This window comes from Patella vulgata, chromosome 9, assembly GCF_932274485.2.
Source record: "Patella vulgata chromosome 9, xgPatVulg1.2, whole genome shotgun sequence".
In the NCBI taxonomy this organism is placed as follows: domain Eukaryota; kingdom Metazoa; phylum Mollusca; class Gastropoda; family Patellidae; genus Patella; species Patella vulgata.
This window is the reverse complement of record NC_065887.2, coordinates 42355284-42375757: the sequence shown is the minus strand read 5'-3', so window position 1 is coordinate 42375757 and position 20474 is coordinate 42355284. Positions and strand designations below refer to the sequence as shown.

The following is a 20474-nucleotide window of genomic DNA, read 5'->3' as shown; positions in this document are numbered from 1 at the left end:
AGAGATATTTTTTTCCAAGCCTCAGCAAATCCTGCCTACATCCCTGGGGTTATTTCCATTGGGGTCATGAATGAATATTAAAACCAGTTTCTCTGCCTCTCCATGTATCCCTGGCTAATATCTGGCGCTGTTATGATACAGCCATAACTGTTGGTGAGTTACTTCGTTGTTGATCAACTTGAAGAAATGGCAAATTGCAAATAAATTCATTCATTCAAAGCCATCCATTCGTAATAATTTTCTTGTGGTCTTGATCGTTCCTGCAATATCAATCTCGAGCAAAGGTCATACATATATTCCAGTATGTCTTAGGAGTGACTGAGAGCAAAAGTGACCTTCACCTTCATTGTGTGAACAGCTAGACAGCCAGTTACTGTAAACATAAAGGCATCGTTTTTGTCCAGACAATTATTCCAAACTTAACAATATAGATTGGAATGCCCAAGACCAATGCCCGATTCCTAGAAAATTCTTAACCACGTTCTTGTGCTTAGATTTTAAGTAAACTTTGCATTTTTCTTATTTTGTGTTCCCAGAAAATTCTTAAGAACGTTCTTGTGCTTAGATTTTAAGTAGACTTCAGTGTAAGCACAAGCATGTTATTATGTGTTCCAAGAAAAAAACTTAAGCACAACTTCGTTCTTAAACATAGTCAATCTAAGCACAAGTCCCAAGCTAGGTATACAGCTTGCTTACCAACCTGTTTTGGCTACAAACAAAATGGCTCACCATAGAGTTATTCAACGGCATTTCCTACATCTTTTGATACCAAAGAGACAATTGAAAGACAGAGAAAATCCTTTAGAAACATATTCTTGAAAACAATGCTATAGAAAATTTTGCTTCTACCCTGATACCATTTTATTTATTTACCAATAAATAAACAACACAAATACACGGGCTACTTTAAGATCAGGCGCTCTCACAATTATTCAGTCTGTTGCATGTGCTTGCTTTTTTTTTTTAGCTTGTGGCACATTTTATATGTGTATAAGGGACATGTCAAATGCATGTAAATCGATAATTTGCCGGGAAGCAGCCGACCAATTTATGAAGTAATTCGCACATCAAAATTTTATGACGTTAGAGAGCAATGTGCTTAGACTCGACTTGTGCTTACGTAAGAATGGTCTTGAGAATTTTCTAGAGACGATATTTTATAAAGTTTCTTACGTAAGAAAAAGTGAAGCATGACTTTGTGCCTACTTTAAGAATTTTCTGGGAACCGGGCCCTGTTACAGTACATATATTTTCTAATGTAATGTTTATATATTTTATAGCCATGTTATTTAAACTATTTGAACCATTATTTGGTGGTCAGTCCATAACATATGCAAACGGGGCGGAATGCCATCGCCGTCGTCAAGACTACGACAAAAGTTTCAGCCATGATGAACTGAAGCGTTTCTGTGTTGACTTCGGACAGGTAATCGATAATAAAAATAAGTTGATTGTCTGCTGGGACGTAATTCTGCATCCCCGGGCTAGCCATGTTTGACTTGATTAGAATAGAATGATGTTAATAGTCTCGTCAACATAATACTTTGATCATTTTGATACTAGCATATCGTAACATTCATTTCTTGTTACGTGTACAATGCAAGGTTGAGAATTTTCACCTACTTTATATTGAAGGTTCTCTTATGTGCATGCCAACGTGCACATGTTGGGACAGGTATGTTACATACGGAAAGCGGACTAAGGCTGAGTATTGGCTCTGCAGTCAAGATACAATACATATTGCGATCCAGGTACTACGATATATTTCGTATCAGGATTCATAATCAGGTCAATATTGACCTAGAAAACAACAGGATAAATGAATAATTGATATTTTTAATCCTGCCTATTTTGTAGAAATAAAACTGTTTTATATCACAGTATTGATGTGGATCAAAATAAGGACCAAAACAATTTAAGAACGTGTTCGTGAGAAAAGCATGCAAAATGTGACAAGGCCCTAAATCATGAATCCGGACCATACCACCACTGTTGGTTCCTTAGGACCCCCAGATGCACATGCGGGCATATTGCGATCCAAATCCCACCAGTACCCACAGAAATTATTTTTCGTTATTTTCTTAAAAATAATGGCTAATTTTAATGCATTTCTTAACTAAATTTTAAGTCTCACTCACGCAACGGATACTCACCTGAACGAAATTCTTTTTAGGGATTTTGTAGGCCTACTGTCCCTTGAAATTTTCCACAAAATTATTTTCACTTGAATCCAGCCATAGAGCCTGGGTTAGAGTTTCGATACATGAAGTCCATGGCATCAAATAAAATAGGCTATGTATCGACTCGTTTCTCTTCACTGCGGCGGGGGTGGGAGCGAGGGTGAATACATGTGCTTTTAGTACTTTATCTCCACTATATATATCAACAATAATATTGGATGCAGCTCGCCCCAGTTTTTCGGAGCGAGTGTTGAAAGTAGGCACACTCAGCAGATATTACGACACTTTCGGATACGATGTAAGTTAAGTTATTGTCAACTTTTCTGCCATACATCAAGATGAAATTTCGAATGTAGCTTCCCCACGGTAATACAAAGCCCAGAAGGGCACTTCCGGTATCAGTGACGTCACTTCCGGTTTCTTGGACTTGACACTAATATACCCATGTGACATATCGCTGAAAAGGTCATCACATGTACATTACTATTCTGTCATTACCACACGTTTTTACAGAGACGTCAAGGGAATATGGCCAAAAACATTGCCGCAAACTTGATCTGAGTATATGAGACGATAAAAAAAAATATGCGAAATGTAAAGATATCATTAATTTGAATAGTATTCCATATATATTATGTACATATCATACATATACAGTTACTAGCAATATTATAACTCGTAATACATATAGGCCTGTATCTCATATCACCATTCGGTTCAAATTTTTTGATTTCACACCGTTTCGCTTTATACAGTGTACTCGTGAAAAAGGACACTGGATTCAACACACTAAATGAAAATACATAGTATAAAACGTTACAAATCGTGAATGCAAAAAGTGGCACAGCATACTGACAGTTCTCTTTTCACAACATTTTAAAAGAGACTGGATGTCAAAGAAATGAAGAGAGTCAGGATCATGAATGCTTAATTCAGAGTTGATGTCCTCAATATATGGTCATAAATGAATATACGGCACACACTGCAATGAATATGATGATATGATCAGAGTGGAAATGAAATTAAGATCAAGACAAATCAATAGAGATCAAGATAATCAATCAAAAAATACCTTCTAAAGCGAGTAAATACCCAAAGTTCCCAGGGTTCCTGTGATTTGCATAGATCCGATGCAGTGAAACTTTTTTCAGATAAATTATGTGTCACTAATATACTTCAGCCCTCAAGGTCGATGTCGACCATGCACCCCGCCGCAGTCGAGAAAAACGCGTTTTAAAATGGGTCTAATTTCAGTGTTTTGGATACCTAGGTTTTTCAAACTAGTCTCATTTCTACACTCCAACTTGAACTTCGTTGATATTGGGCATATATTGAGGGGAACCCAAGATGGTTCATACTTCATTATGAACAGTCTCGAAAAATGTGTACCGAAGCCGCAGTTGCCGTCAAAAGTATGGTATTTTTCTCACTGAAAATAGCGTCGTTTTAAACCCAAAAAATCGGGGCGACCAAGCTCCGCAATTAGGCGGAGCAGAGACCTACTTTATTTTCTGTGGGGTCTGGGGGCCCCCGGGGTACCAACCACCAAGTTTGATCAAAATCGGTTTCCTGCTGCCTTATCACTTTTTGCAGAATTTGCATGGTCTTCTCACGGACTCGTTCATAAGAGTGTTTTTGTACCTATGGATAGTTAAGAGTGTTTGTGTACCTATGGATAGTTAAGAGTGTTTGTGTACCTATGGATAGTTAAGAGTGTTTGTGTACCTATGGATAGTTTAGAGTGACAGGTTACTTACTCAAGTGACAAAGAAGAATCGTGAGAAATGGAATCATCGTCTTACAATTCAAAACACGAATCTTGAACAGGTGAATTGCAATACCTTACCAGCACTAGACTAGACAAGGAAAGTATGCATAGTTGTTAGGAATGGGAATAAAACCTATGTACATGTTGGCATGCACGTATAATTAAGTACTGTATCATGCTGACAAGACATGATCTATCCTATTCTATCACTTTGTTATAGAAACAATAGATGGATTCTGTTCTCCTTGTCCAACACATTTGGCAGCTTTTCTGGGGATGCAGGACATTTTGTTCCTTACATAAACAAGGGCAGACAATCAACTGACATATTTTCCCTGCTTCACTTCTGCATTTTCATTTTCTATTTTAGCCTCATTATGTAAATTATTCGAACCGCTTTTTACAAATGAGTCAATACAGTTTTCAAATGGAAGTGATGGTAGAAGCAGACGGCAAGATTATGATAAAGGTTTCAGTCATGATGAACTGAACAGTTTCTATGACGATATGAATAAGGTTTGATATTAATTGCTTCATTTCGTGTATTGTAGAAAAATCAACAACGAAAAAAATTAAATTCTGTTTTAAAAGTTCTCACTCATGACGCACATCGCCATTCAGAAGATGACCATCGCCAAGACATTTGCATTACATCTCTCTTGTATAACAATTTTATTTTTTTCATTTTGAGTGAAGGCTGTATTATTAAATGCCCTGGACTGTACAGTGCAGTGGATGCTTATGGTTGACCCCTGTATACATTGTTTTTTTTGTGTATAGTGCGGTTATAAATCCTGCTCTTACTATTAGACAGACAAGACTTGCATTGTAGCAATAGTCTTGTGCTTCAATATTGTAGCAATAACCTTAAGCTTGCGCTTCAACATTGTAGCAATAGTCTTGTGCTTCAACATTGTAGCAATAAACTTGTGCTTTAACATTGTAGCAATAACCTTGTGCTTCAACATTTGTGGCAACCTTTATAAACAATAGCTGAACCCTGTTTTAATTCTACCTTTATAGGAGTCAAACCCTATATTTTACTGTAGCAATACCCTGTATTTTTGTCAGACCTCAGTGTAATTGTTTATTTGGTTCAGTTTGTGTAAGTAAACTGGTAGTGGTAGGTACTGGTAAAATCATTCCTTACTACCTGTAAATCCACCTGTAAATCGTTAATAGAAATGGTACATGAATCATTATTCTGTATTCACTATTCAACACAAAGAAAACATAGTCTTGCTGTCTCTGTAAATGTTGACTCTGGTTCCTGAAATATTTGCTCGAATGGTGTGTGACCATAAGGTCTGCCATTGAGTCAAGCGGCTAGCTTTGATTTCCCACTTTTACATCACAAGGAGTACTAGTAGGTTCGCCTGTCCAATGCAGCCTCGTGGGTTTTATCTAGGTCCTCCGGCTTCCTCCCTCAGCCAACGAACCCTACGCGCAAGCGATTTATTGAAATAAAATTGAACTATATTTTAGTTCCAAAATGACCTAGTTTGTGTGGAGTGGACGTTAAACCCCATTTCACAATCTCTGGAGACAACATCAAGTTTGGCGTGAGGTCTGGAGGATTACCCGAGAATTTTATAATCAGAAGCTCTGAGACGATCTTTCTGCTCATTTAGGTGCATACATGGTAGAGGATCAGAGTGGGATGAGGCTAAAATGGCAGCAATGCTTCACATGTTCATTTGAGAAAGAGAGAGAGAAATGGGGTTTAACGTCCACTCGACACAAACTAGGTAATTTCGGGACTAACATATGGTTTAATTTTATTTCAATAATTCGCTTGCGCGTAGGGGTCTTTAGCAGTGGGAGGAAACCGGAGGACCCGGAGAAAACCCACGAGTTTGGACATGCTATCCTACTCCTTGTCACGTACAACCGGGGATTCGAAACCACGCCAGTCGACTCAATGACAGACTTTATGATACAGCGCGCGGACGCTAACCATTCAGTCATCCAACACCCCATGTTCATTTGTTCAGTGTTGTTTCAATTAATGTCAGACTACAAAAATGTGCTCTGCATTCCCACTTGGTTACTTCTGTTTCAAGCAAGCCCATTCTTCGTGAAGGTTTATATTTATTCAGTCTTTTTCTTCAGGTTGCGAGTGATCTGACAAAAACTCTAGAGAGCAAGGTCAAGGATGAACATTTATCTTTAAATCAGTACATGTTTGCTTTCGCTTTTAAAATTGTGATGACGTCATTGATGGGAAAAGGTGTGATGAATGAAAAAGAAATCTTGGATTTTAAAAGTAATTATGATCATGTAAGTTAATTAACAGTGTTATTAAAGTATAAAATTCAACGATGTCCAAAGATCTTTTGGCAGATGTATTATTTGATTTCATTTGTAGTGTTTGTTCAAATTTGGAGTGAGTGTTTTTTTTGTTTTAAGGCTTGGTCTGAAATGGAACAAAGACTGGCTGATCCAAACATTCCAGATGATGACAGTCAACGTGGAAAGGCCTTTAACAGAGGTAAACTTTTAAACATCCTATTCATACACCCACATTGAAATGTCCATCAACCACAGAGGTTAAAGTCAATATCCAATTGACTCTAGATTTATACACAGTGTTTTAGAACATGATTTAAAGAATCGTATAGATTTTCAAGTAATTTCCGATAATTACTGCTAGAGTTATGACCTGAATCACTTTGAGTAATCTTGTGGACGCTGTAGAAATCAAATTTATACACAGTGTTTAAGGTCATAGACAACGAAGCTGATTGATTTCCAGTGGTTTAAGGCCAGTATTGACAGAGTTATGGCCTTTGATCACTGCAAAAAATTGGAATAGCTAAACATGAGCATAGGTAGAACTAGAAGTCAAACAAATTCTAATGAGTTCTGATAATCACTTAATGGATTGTTACTCTTAATCAGATTGTGTGTGTTGTAAATGTTTTCATTACTGACGACCCTTGTTGACTGCCCAGAAAAATGAGCTAACCTTGGAGTATGTTTCATTTCCTGGCAACCTATCTTTTTATATATATATATATATTTTTTTTAACTTTTATGTTATTTCCATTTAGAAATCTGGTCATATACTGTGGCTTTATTTACGGATGTTCAATTTTCATCCATTCTGTGAAATAAACCAACAAATATTATAAAATATTTATTCTGTTTTAGTTTTAAAGCATTTGAAAGATAGTGTGACTAAAATAATGAGATATAGAAAAAAACATGGAAGTAAATCCGAAGAATATCTGTTAATAGATAGAATTATGGATCATACTGAAAATGACGACACTGTATATGCTGACATTCTCACTTATCTTGTTGGCGGTTTCCATACCACTGGAAATTGTAAGTATTTGCAATGATTGTGATTTTATTGACATGGGTGAGATATGGGGTTTAATGTCCAGTCAACACAAACTAGTCATCTTGGGACTAACATATGATACATTTTTATACGCCCACATTTTCATGTGGACGTATATTGTCGTCGCCCCTGTCCATCCGGACGTCCGTATGTCGCGCATATCGGACCGTAACTTTCTGAATTATGGCCCTTGATTGTACGAAAAATCACGTTTTTAGCTTGTGGACCCTATAGAGGTCATAATTTTTATCCGATTTAAAAAACCATATTATTATATCACCGTTACACCCTAAGGACGGCTGAGTTAGAATTTCGTGAAAATCTGCCCAAAACTGACAGACAAAATGGCCGGCCTCCGTTCTCAAATAGCGTAAAAATATGGTATATCTACATTGTGAACCCTATAGAGGTCACAATTTTTATACGATTTTGTTGAAACTTGAAATGTAAGTTTATAACCCAATGATCTCGGTTCCTTTTGATATTCACGAATATCGGACCATAACTTCCTTAATTATGGCCCCTGATTGTACGAAAAATCACGTTTTTAGTTTGTGGACCCTATAGAGGTCATCATTTTTATCCGATTTAAAAAAACGTATTATTATATCACCGTTACACCCTAAAGACGGCTGAGTTCGAATTTGGTGAAAATCGGCCCAAAACTGACAGACAAAATGGCCGCCCATCGTTCTCAAATAGCGTAAAAATATGGTATAGAAAGGTTCTGGACCCTATAGAGGTCACAATTTTTATCCAATTTTGTTGCAACTTGAAATGTAAGTTTATAATGCAAAGATCTCGGTTCCTTTCGATATTTGCGCATATCGAATTGTAATTTCCTGAATTATGGCCCTTGATTGTAGGAAAAATCACTTTCTTTTTAGCTTGTTCTCTATCCATCTCTCGAAAATGTGGGTGTATCCTGCCTGGCAGCCGCTGGTATTTCAATCATTCACTTGCACATAGGTCTTTAGCAGTGAGAGGAAACTGAATTTGTCAGAGAAAATCCACCAGCATAGGGAAGGTACTCTTTGGCATATACAAAACCACGCCACTTGACTCAATGACAGACCTTATGATCTAATGTGCATGTGCATTACACCACAGACCACTCAACCACCCAACACCCCATGTATGATCACACTTTACTTGAGGTACAAAAGGCTTCCTGGGATTGTGAAGTTTTTTAATGCCACAGACATTTATTTGTATAATTTCGATTATTTGTAGATTCAGTCATGATCAGTACTGTATTCATTTTCAATTTACTCCAGAAATAGTTGGGGGTATGGTTGGTTGAGTCAAGTGTCATTGAATCAAGTGTCGGTGGTTTCCAGATAGGGTCACCTGCCAGCTCTCGTGGGTTTTCTTCAGGTTATCTGTTTCCTTTCACTGTTCAAGATCTGACATCAACATATATTATATAATATATTAGTCTCAAAATGACCTATTCTGTCCCTCGCACTTCGTACTAAATTGAACAACTTGAGCTAGAATGTTTGTTTGCAATATAACCTGGTTGTGTTGAGTGGACATAAATGAAATGAAATGAAATGGGGTTTAAAGTCCTACTGTTCTCCTCCAACTCGGCTAATACAGGTCACAATTCTATGGAATACAATTTCAACTGTTCTTCTCAAGTCATTATCATTGCTTGATAAACACTTAAAAAATCTGGTCGAAATGTTGCTCAGTAATAAGCAGTAGGCCTAATTGTATGTCACCTGAACATGTATATTCCAGTACTATTACTAATTGTATGTCACCTGAACATGTATATTCCAGTACTATTACTATATGTCATTGAAACAAATTATCAAACTGGCTGCAGACGCGGAGTGGACATTTAACCCTTTCATTGCGTCTACACGGTAGTACCGGGTATTATAAAATGACGGTAAAATTCGCGTACCCGGTATTACCGTGTACTCAGTAAAGCCCTCGCTAAAATTAGTACCGTAACTACAAGTGCCATCTATTGTATTTTCTATACACTAGCGGCAAACCTTAAAATGGCAGAGTGCATAGTGACAACATAGACGATGCACTCTCGACGAAGTCGTGAATGACGTCTTGCTGACCAACACGTGGACAATTTCGAGGCGGGGATACACATAATTTGTTTCCAGTTACTTGATAATGATAGTAGTCAGGACAGTGATTGATATTATGAAGTGTGTGATTTGTTGTGGGACGTTCTGCCCATGGCTAGCTATGTCTCCCTTGCATGATGAACAAGCCCAATGTGAATTTAACACGATAGCCCTGTGTCTGCAGTAGATTCTGACAATAATTCTGATGTTGATAATAATGCTGGCCTGCTGGATCGTAAAAGACGTAGGCATTTCCTGAGTCCCGAACGTGTAGATCTATTGACTGACTATATTGATAATGATATGGGACTTCGGGATGAAAGTGAAAGTAAAAACAAGGTATTGCAATCCGCACGTCATGGCAGCGGGAGACGTGAATCGCGTGTTCATGGTGGCATTGCTCATGGCTGCTACTGATATTTTTGTTCGTTTTATATATCTTTATCAAAATCCAGTGAAAAAAACAATATCTCATAAGTATTTCATGGAGAAAAAATCGTTTTCGTGTTAGCTTTAGTGAGAAATGAGAAATACAAAATGGCCGCCATGACGTCACGTGACTACATTATTATGCAAATTTCCAAAATTCTATTTTTTCCTCTTAGCCCAACCTCATGCCCATCCCAACAGACAAAAAGATTTTTCATAAATGCTTCCATAAGTACTGTTTGGCATTCAGTTCCAACCTTCCTTTTTTTCCTCAAAAAAGGGTCTAGCACAGGCAGTGGATTTATGTCTAGCATTGAAAGGGTTTAGCCATCCATATTTTCTATATATGGCACTCAGAAGAATGTAGTAAAAACCCTACACTGGTGCCACCGTAGAATCTCCTGGGGTTGATCTAGAATCCCTTCATACATTGAATTCAAACATAAGGTGACAGAAATGGTACTGTCTAGGTAAAACAATCCTATTTTAGTATTTACGTGTTATTGTTGGTTTCTTTCCAGTATTAACATGGGCGTTTTATTTTCTGGCCACACATAAAGAGGTTGAAAAGAAACTTGTAAAAGAAATAAAACAAGTTCTAGGTGATGATGATATTGATCAGGAAAATTCTACAAAATTAAAGTAAGTACCATAAAACAACAACAGTAAGTATCAAAAAACGAGAATTGAAGTACCTTAAAGACTAAAGTAGATAAACAAAAGAGACACTAACACTGTTTTCATAGTCAGATATAATTAGACCAACGTTTCGAAGAGCAGGCACTCTCTTCTTCTTCAAGGTAATAAATAAAACATTTAAAAATAATCTCTAAGGAAACAGAGATGAAGTCATAGGGAACTATGACGAAGAGTGTGGAACCAGGAGCGCATGAAAAAGGGGGAAAGTCTAAAAAGTGCTTATGGGGAAGATAGTTTGAGGATTATTATTAATACCTAGAGGCACATTATGTTTTATTTATTACCTTGAAGAAGAAGAGAGTGCCTGCTCTTCGAAACGTTGGTCTAATTATATCTGATGATGAAAACAGTGTTAGTGTCTCTACTTTAGTCTTTATCTAGTGAAGAACACTTCCGTATCGGATTCCTCGATCCATTGTTTTCAAATTCCTGTTGGATGCGGATTCTACACAAGTTTTGCATTTTACCTTAATGGCCACATAAGATGGCCAAAAACTTTTTTCGCTACGTGTAGCCAATAGTTACTATGTCCACTTTACGGCATGCTCACGCCAATCTGATTAAAATTAATTCGGCTGTTAACGTTTGAGTATCCGACACGTCAAAACGCTTTTCAATTACGACCTTAATCCGGTTGATTGACTGGTGACGTCACAGGCACTACACATAGTGTATACATTATCTATACACAATATATCACTACCTGTACAGTATATCTCTGATATACACATCACGATCCAATTAACACTTGACTGGCCTAATCATAATCACCGAATTATCGTCTTGTACTTTTATAGATTTAATAGACTTTTTGTGCCATGTGTACTACGGCTGTAGTAACTGACGTTAAATTTTAGAGCGACATTTGCATGGGATTCATGGACATGATGAATATAGAGAAGTTAAACGATGTTGGACAATAACCTAATCTTATCACAAACGTTTATCTATCGAATAATTTATATTCAGATTTCGTATCAAGTCTATTAAATGTTGTCTAAACACCAAACAACAAATAATATGAGGCTACTTTATTACAAAAACATCGGTGAACAAATCTAATTGATTATTTGGTAAAAAATGAGTAATGTACGATTCAACAATTAGTTGTGTTGTGGAGAAATGTTTGCAGCAAAGTTCCCCCGTAACTTGTGTCGTTCGTTCGTGGAGTTTTAACACGTTCTACCTAGATTGATGTCTTTGATCTGGCGGGCTAATAATAAACTAATCAGCATTCTTAATCCAACATCTAAGTGTAAATTAATTTATAACCCCATGTGTGTGCAACGCTAATCTACATTGAGATGTAAATTAATTTATGGCTCCATGTCTGCAACTTTAGTGGGATTGATTAATGATAGATATTAATGACACTACAATGTACACTTGCCATATTATTATTTTAAAATCGCTGTCGTGAGAAGAGAGGGTGGGACATTATAAAATAAATTCTAAATAGGATCTTAAATTAAAATAAATTACAAAACAAATTATTCCGCAGTCAATTTTTTTATTGTCCCCCGCCTTTCGAAGAAAGCAGGGGACTATTAAAATGGGTTCGTCCGTCTGTCTGTCTGTCTGTCTATCCGTCACACTTTTTGGGACACAATAACTCTCTTCCTAATTGAGCTAGAATGTTCAAACTTGGTGTATGTGTTTATTAGGTCAATGCCTTGATGGAGTTCGAAGATGAGCATTTTCCGCTTAGGGTAAGCAGAGATAAGCAATTTGATTGGTTGATGCTTTGGGACACGATAACTCTCTTCCTAATTGGGCTAGAATGTTCAAACTTGGTGTATGTGTTGATTAGGTCAATGCCTTGATGGAGTTCGAAGATGAGCATTTTCCGCTTAGGGTAAGCAGAGATAAGCAATTTGATGGGTTGATGCTTTGGGACACGATAACTTTTAATTGAGCTAGAATGTTCAAACTTGGTGTATGTGTTTATTAGGTCAATGCCTTGATGGAGTTCGAAGATGAGCATTTTCCGCTTAGGGTAAGCAGAGATAAGCAATTTGATTGGTTGATACTTTGGGGCACGATAACTCTCTTCCTAATTGAGCTAGAATGTTCAAACTTGGTGTATGTGTTGATTAGGTCAATGCCTTGATGGAGTTTGAAGATGAGCATTTTCCGCTTAGGGTAAGCAGAGATAAGCAATTTGATTGGTTGATGCTTTGGGACACGATAACTTTAGTTCTAATTAATTTTTTTTATTGTCCCCCGCCTTTCGAAAGCAGGGGACTATTAAAATAGGTTCGTCCGTCTGTCTGTCCGTCACACTTTTTGGAACACAATAACTCTCCTTCTATTTGACCTAGAATGTTCAAACTTGGTGTAGGTGTTTATTAGGTCAATGCCTTGATGGAGTTCGAAGATGAGCATTTTCTGCTTAGGGTAAGCAGAGGTAAGCAATTTGATTGGTTGATGCTTTGGGACACGATAACTTTAGTTCCAATTAAGTGAGAGTGATGAAACTTGGTGTAGGTGTTTATTAGGTCAATGCCTTGATGGAGTTCGAAGATGAGCATTTTCTGCGTAGGGTAAGTAGAGATAAGCAATTTGATAGGCCGAGACTTTGAAACTCAATAACTCTCCTTCTAATTGAGCTAAAATGTTCAAACTTGGTGTAGGTGTTTTTTAGGTCAATGCCTTGATGGCGTGTGAAGATGAGCATTTTCTGCTTAGGGTAAGTAGAGATAAGCAATTTGATTGGTTGATGCTTTGGGACACGATAACTTTAGTTCCAATTAAGTGAGAGTGATGAAACTTGGTGTAGGTGTTTATTAGGTCAATGCCTTGATGGAGTTCGAAGATGAGCATTTTCTGCGTAGGGTAAGTAGAGATAAGCAATTTGATTGGTTGATGCTTTGGGACACGATAACTTTAGTTCCAATTAAGTGAGTGATGAAACTTGGTGTATACTTTCATTACATCAATACCTTGACTAAGTTCGATATTGAGCATTTTCTGCTCAGGGTAAGCAGAGCGATAAGCAATTTGATTGGCCGAGACTTTGGAACACAATATTCCTCCTTCTAATTGAGCTAGAATGTTCAAACTTGGTGTAGGTGTTTATGAGGCCAATGCCTTGATAGAGTGCGAAGATGAGCATTTTCTGCTTAGGGTAAGTAGAGATAAGCAATTTGATTGGTTGATGCTTTGGGACACGATAACTTTAGTTTTGATTAAGTGAGAGTGATGAAACTTGGTGTATAGTTTCATTACATCAATACCTTGACTAAGTTCGATGATGAGAACTGTCTACTTAGGCTAAGGAGCAATAAGCATTTTGATTGGTCATGACTTTGGAACATAACAACTCTGCTTCTAATTGGGGTAGAATGTTTAAACTTGATGTAGATGTTCGTCTTGACGGAGTGCAATGATCAACATATCGAGCTAAAGCTAAGCAGAGATAAGCAATTTCCTTGGTCGATGCTTTGGGACAAGATAACTTTGATGAAACTTAGTGTATAGTTGATAATCAGTTTGATTGCTTGATACTTTTGAAAAAAATAGATGTGCAATTAATTAACATGTGTCATCTATTTATTTGGGGATTTCGGCGGGGGACATCAGCCTCACTGTTGGCTTGTTTAATTAGGGAATTAAGGAGTCAGTCAAGCGTTAATGAATACACACGCCAGCTGTATATAGGTAATTAAGGAATAAACATTCTGAATATGCATTCCGTCACTTGCGTCTGAGGGGATTAAAAGTGTTTTCGATAATTGGCAAAGTCGTTTTTACGGGAGGTCTATTTTTGCGACTTTGAGTGAAGATAGCTGAATTAATTTCAATCAGATTGGTGTGAACTTGCCGTAAAGTGGATATAGGAACCATTGGCTACACGTATCTCAAAGTTTCCAGGCCCATCTTATGTGCACTTTAAAACGTGAATTGAAGTACCTTAAAACGTGAATTAAATTAAATACAATAAAAATGAGAATTAAAATCAGTGCCATAAAGATGAGTTATAAACTTAAGCAATTAAAGTAAGCACTTTAAAAAAACAACAATTAAAGTAAGCACTTTAAAAACAACAATTAAAGTAAGTACCGTAAAACAACAACAGTAAGTATTAAAAAACGAGAATTGAAGTACCTTAAAACGTGAATTAAATTAAATACAGTAAAAATGAGAATTAAAATCAGTGCCATAGGCAATTAAAGTAAGCACTTTAAAAAAACAAAACAATTAAAGTAAGCACTTTAAAAACAACAATTAAAGTAAGTACCTTAAAAACAACTATTAAAGTAAGTACCTTGAAAACAAACCATTAAAGTAAGTACCTTGAAAACAACCATTAAAGTAAGTACCTTAAAAACAACCATTAAATTAAATACTATTAAAGCAACAATTCAATTAAAGTAAATACCGTAAAACAACAATTAAAGTAAGTATCGTAAAACAATAATTAAAGTTGTGAAACAACAATTAAAGTAGTACCTTAAAACATCAGCTAAAGTAAGTACCTTAAAAACAACAATTAAGTAGCACCTTAAAAACAACAATTTAAGTAAGTACCTTAAAACAACGATTAAAGTAAATACTGCTAAAGCAACAATTAAATTAAAGTAAGTACCTTAAAAACAACAATTAAAGTAAATACTGCTAAACAACAATTAAAGTAAAGTAAATACCGTAAAACAACAATTAAAGTAAGTATTGTAAAACAATAATTAAAGTAAGCACTGTGAAACAACAATTAAAGTAAGTACCTTAAAACAGAAATTAAAGTAAGTACCTTATAATCAACAATTAAAGTAAATACCTTAAAAACAACAAATAAATTAAGTACCTTAAAAAAACAATTGAAGTAAGTACCTTAAAAACAACAATTGAAGTAAGTACCTTAAAAACAACAATTAAAGTAAATACCTTAAAAACAATTAACGTAAATACCTTAAATAACAATTTAAGTAAGAACCTTAAAACAACAATTATAGTAAGTACCTTAAAAAAAACAATCAATGTAAGAAGGCCTACCTTAAAAACCACAATTGAATTTGATACTGTAAAACAAACATTAAAGCAGTATCATAAAACAACAATTAGAGTAAATACCTTAAGTAAGTAACCTTTGAGAAAAAATGAAATGAAATGAAATGGAGTTTAACGTCCTACTGTTCTGCTCCTAACCTGGGCTAATGAAGACGGGCATACGCCATACAGTGTGCTATGAGGGAAATTTTGCCCGGACAGCGGCACTACGGCCTACTCTTATATCAAATTCCAACTGCCAAGGGATCTTTTACGTGCACGCCAATGTGTACACGGGACCTCGGTTTTTCGTCCCATCCAAACGACTAGACAGCTTTCTTTGTCAGCCCCTCCGTCCTGCATCACTGACAAGGGAGAACCACGCCGGAAAATCTGGATGAACTTTCTCGGCCAATGCAGGGATCGAACACCCGACCTCCAGACTAGCGAGCTAGCGTCTTACCCACCTTTGAGAAAAAGTAAGCCCTGTTAATTAAAGTAAGACGTCCTACCTGAAAAACAGTTAAAGTAAATACATGAACATTAAAAACACCAATTAAAATAAGTACCGTAAAGCTACAATTAAAATGATTACCATACAATTACAATTAAAGTGAGTGCCATAAAACAACAGAAAGCCTACCTTAAAAACAACAATTAAAGTAAATACCTTAAAACTTTAAAACGAGAATTTAACCTATTGTCGGTCATCAAGATACATTTCTGTAAATCATTGATATTAATATATATCCTAACACCCAGGTGAAAACTGTATTCTCAATGAAAGCGCGGTACAGTGTCATTCAAATAGTATGAAACACCCAACATGTGTCAGACAACTCCACTTGATCCGCAGTTTTAAATAATGATGTATGAGGATTAGTATAGTCTGAATGTACAGGGCTAGTAATAATGACGGAGTCTGAATGTACAGGGCTAGATAATGATGTATGATGAGTAGAATAGTCTGAATGTCTAGGACTAGTAACCCATTAGATGTAGCTGATCTTTAACTTATTCTAACCTCTGAGAACTTTCTCATCATTCGAAAGGTGAACACATTCTGATATTGATGATTTTAATTGTAGATATACAAGACAAGTTCTAGATGAAACATTACGCTGTGCTGTTGTTGCTCCATGGGCTGCTCGTTTTCAAGATTTTGATTCTGAACTGGGTGGACATAAAATACCCAAAAATGTAAGTTGACGAGTTCACAGAAAGTATTCAGACAAATTGAAGAAAGGTTGTTAATGGAGTACTAGGGTTAGGGTTTGGTGCAAGTATTCAAATAAACACGTTGAAGCAAGTACCAAAAATGAGCTAATTTTTCACTTCTATGTTCAAGGTCTACAAGTCTACTAAAAAATTGTACACATTGGTTACCATTTGAGATAATTTCACGAAACCATGTACACACGTCAAAAATGTACTATAATGGTGTTATTTTTTTTCACTGAAACTGTTTGTCATAGACTCATTTTCGGCCATTACAAAAGAAGAATTAAAAAAATAATTTTGCAAACTTTTGTATGCATATGAAATACCTACTGAAGTTATATTTTTTACTACACACAAATTTTTTTAAAAAATGGTTTCCTTTTTCCCCCCAATAGGTTGTTAGATGCATTTTGATAGAGAACATGAATTATATCTCTTGATAGATAACAAACTCAAATTATCGTTAACTTTATTTATGGAATAGTTTATAATTTATTTATTACAGACCCCAGTAATACATGCATTAGGTGTGATGTTACATGATGAAAAATACTGGCCATTACCTAACAAGTAAGTTCTATATACACATCATGTCATTGCATGATTACAAACACATTGTTTGTGGTTCAGGGATGAACAAGTCGTATTACATGTAGGCTGTTGATGATAAGATCAATCATTGAGTCAAGTGTAATGACCCCATGCTTGTGGGTGATAAGGATTGCCTACCTGAATTTCTGGGTTTTCTCACAGTTCTCTGGTTTCTTTTTCGAAATATTTGAAATGTCTTTCTTTTTAATATTTCTGGGTACTACTAGGCCCTAAATATGAGTCTTGGGGTCATATCAAGGTGTTGGCCCCGAACATATGTTAGTCCTGAAATTACCTCAAATTGCATCCCTCCCTCTGTCTCTGCTGTTGCCTCTTTTAAGATTCTCTTGTAAATATTGAACAGAAAGATCAATAGTGTAGCATGACTCATGTCCAAAATGACCAAAACATAATTCCTGTGTCTGCAGCCTGCGATTATTGGGCATATGAAATGTAGCTGTACTCCACGTTTATCTAAATTAATCGTCTGTTTTCAGGTTTGACCCAGATCGTTTTAACGAAGAGAACATCAAAAACAGACCAAATCTCGCATTTTCACCATTTGGGTTTGCTGGCAAACGGATTTGCCCTGGAAATAAATTTGCATATATGGAGGCAACTATTTGTTTGGTTTCCCTTATAAGGAAATTTGAATTTACGCTAGTTGATGGTCAAGTAGTTCAGCCCAAGTATGGTTTGGTTGGTCATCCTGAAGACGATATTTGGGTTACATTATCCAAGCGGAAATAATTAAGAATATAATCTCCTAGCTTCGATTCATTTATTGGTGGTGCTGGCCTGTTTACAGAGGATGACAAATTGTCAATTGAATACATAATGTAGAGTTTATGGATTTAATTTGAACATTTAATTATAGTTATGGATTATTATTTATATCAAAGCTTATTATAGATAAAATGATGCAATTATAGATTTAAAAAATACGTTTTGTATATTTTTTTACTTTACTAGTTTGCTTTGAATAAATAATATCATGACTCATGCTGGCATTACACAATGGGTTCTTTGGGTTGTATTCCTAATTGTTTTCAAATTTGAGTGAAGTCTGTGTCACTACAGACCTGGGACTGTACAGTGCAGTGGACGCTTACGGCTAGCCCCCGGATCCATTCACTTTTTTTTTTAATTGTCTGTATGTTTGTGTTTTCCTGAGTATGATGTCCTGTCCGGTATTTGTTTTTGTGTAAATTTTGTGTGGTGCAGTCCCCCTGCACTTACTATTATAATCTGCCTTTTATAGCCGCAAAAATTCATTCTCAGCTAGTCGCAGACTAGTAATTATTTGCCTATTGACTTCTATCTCAAATTCATGCCATTTATTGGCCTCTAACATTTTTCTGATCCGTTAAATGGATTTCATTTTCATAACCACAAAGATCCGAATTATCTGATAAAATTAAGAAGGGTGTTCACCATTAAGATATTTTTCTCCGCATGGTCAACGTCAACAGTAGTCTTTAGGCTGTGACATCATCTTTAGTAATTCCTGTTTCTTTACTGTCTGATCAATCCTCCCCAGAATCATGAATATTCATGTGAATTTAATCACTATTGTGGTTCTAGACTCAGAATCATGAATATTCATATGAATTTGAACACTATTACGGATCTAGACCAAAAAGGTCAAGACAAAAGAAAGAGTATTGCTGTAAGTAGATGGACTACATAATCAAGGGGAAAAAATACTGGTCTGATACCTGATATACTGTGATTACTAATCAGTATTATAGAACTTATGGAAAGCCTTCACTCATTGGTTAACCCTTTGAGGTCTTCATGGGCTTAATATATATGTAGGTTGTATGTTATTTTGATGGCTTGTAAATTAACTATAAGTGCTAATTTAAATGTATGTTATATTGTATGTTTGTGGATTGGTGATGGGTAATAAATTGTTTTCTGTCATGATCAATGTAAGTTACAAATGGAGGGTGTCAAAGGAGCTAAATCCCTATTCTTTAGCACCTAGAAATGGACGCAAATGGGTCTCAACGCATATAATAATGGTGGTATTAATACTGATATACAGAAGGGGGGAGGGGTAATGTTTAAGGGATGCTGGTCTATTTGTGGAATTAATACTGAAAATTACCTTTTCTATGACTCCATCTGTAAATAATCAAATCAACCTGTCCAGAAAATCTTGTGTAATGTATTGATGGAGTTTGAAGATGAGGCTAAGTAGAGATTTCAATCTGAACACAATACCTCTCCTTCTAAATTCAGATATAATGTTCAAATTAGATGTAGATGTTCATTAGGCGAATGTCTTGACTGAGTTCAATGATTAACATTTTCCGCTACAGCTAAGCAGAACTAATCAATGTCATTGGTTGATGCTTTGGCCAGTTTGGGACAGGATAGTTTTGATTTTAGCTGATGAAGAGTGATGAAACTTAGTGTATAGTCTCATTACCAGGTTTACTTCAAAACCTTGACTTAGTTCGATTGGGAACATAAGTATAGATAATCAATTTGATTGCTCGATACTTTTCAAAAAGATAAATGTGCAATTAATTAATATGTGTCATCTATTTATTTGGGATTGCTGCGGGGGACATCAGCCTCACAGTTGGCTTGTTTGTTACTATTATTAGTATCAGATAGTTTTGACCATCAGCTTTACACTACAAATAAGACCTTACTTTATTTATATGATTTAACAAAACACCCGAATTTTATGCCGTTTCCTTATTTAGGCTTTTCCTTTCCGTGACATAGTGGCTTACATATCACAATATTTTTCATTAATAACACCTTTAATAGACCAGGAACCCAGGCGGTCACCCTAGCTGTCACCCTAGCTGAAAAGTGTACCAATTTTCTCCTAAATGGTATCAATGCATGTATATTTGGTATTATCAGAATGTAAGCCTGTTGGGTTTCTGGTGGTGGGTGTGGTATTCAACGCCCAAAATACAAAATACAATGCCCCCCCCCCCCCAAACTAGGCTAGATTACCTCAAAAGGGTACCACGTGACAATCGCACAGCAGTGGCAGTGTACCGTACATCTTCAGGTATAACAAAAACATTCTGACAGACATTTCTAGTGGTGGGTTACCCCTGACAGCTATTTAATTGTCAGACATTTATAGTGGTAGAGTATCTCTGACAAGAGTTTTCTTATTTCCA

The 20474-nt window shown here is 36.1% G+C and overlaps 1 protein-coding gene across 2 annotated transcripts in view; it reads left to right on the top strand.

Moving 5' to 3' along the window:
* LOC126807706 (cytochrome P450 20A1) overlaps positions 1-19248 on the top strand; it is an 80635-nt gene extending 61387 nt beyond the window's left edge. Inside the window, exons 4-11 of one of the 2 annotated variants that reach the window (XM_050532456.2) lie at positions 4319-4464; positions 6061-6228; positions 6358-6439; positions 7102-7278; positions 10344-10464; positions 16596-16707; positions 17234-17298; positions 17817-19248. In XM_050532456.2, the coding sequence (XP_050388413.1) occupies positions 4319-4464; positions 6061-6228; positions 6358-6439; positions 7102-7278; positions 10344-10464; positions 16596-16707; positions 17234-17298; positions 17817-18069 (1124 nt within the window). In that variant the 3' untranslated portion in view covers positions 18070-19248. Of the gene's footprint in view, positions 1-1280; positions 1427-4318; positions 4465-6060; positions 6229-6357; positions 6440-7101; positions 7279-10343; positions 10465-16595; positions 16708-17233; positions 17299-17816 lie in introns of both variants that reach the window. The other variant, XM_050532457.2, reaches the window with a different exon arrangement.
* Positions 19249-20474: the final 1226 nt, after the last annotated feature.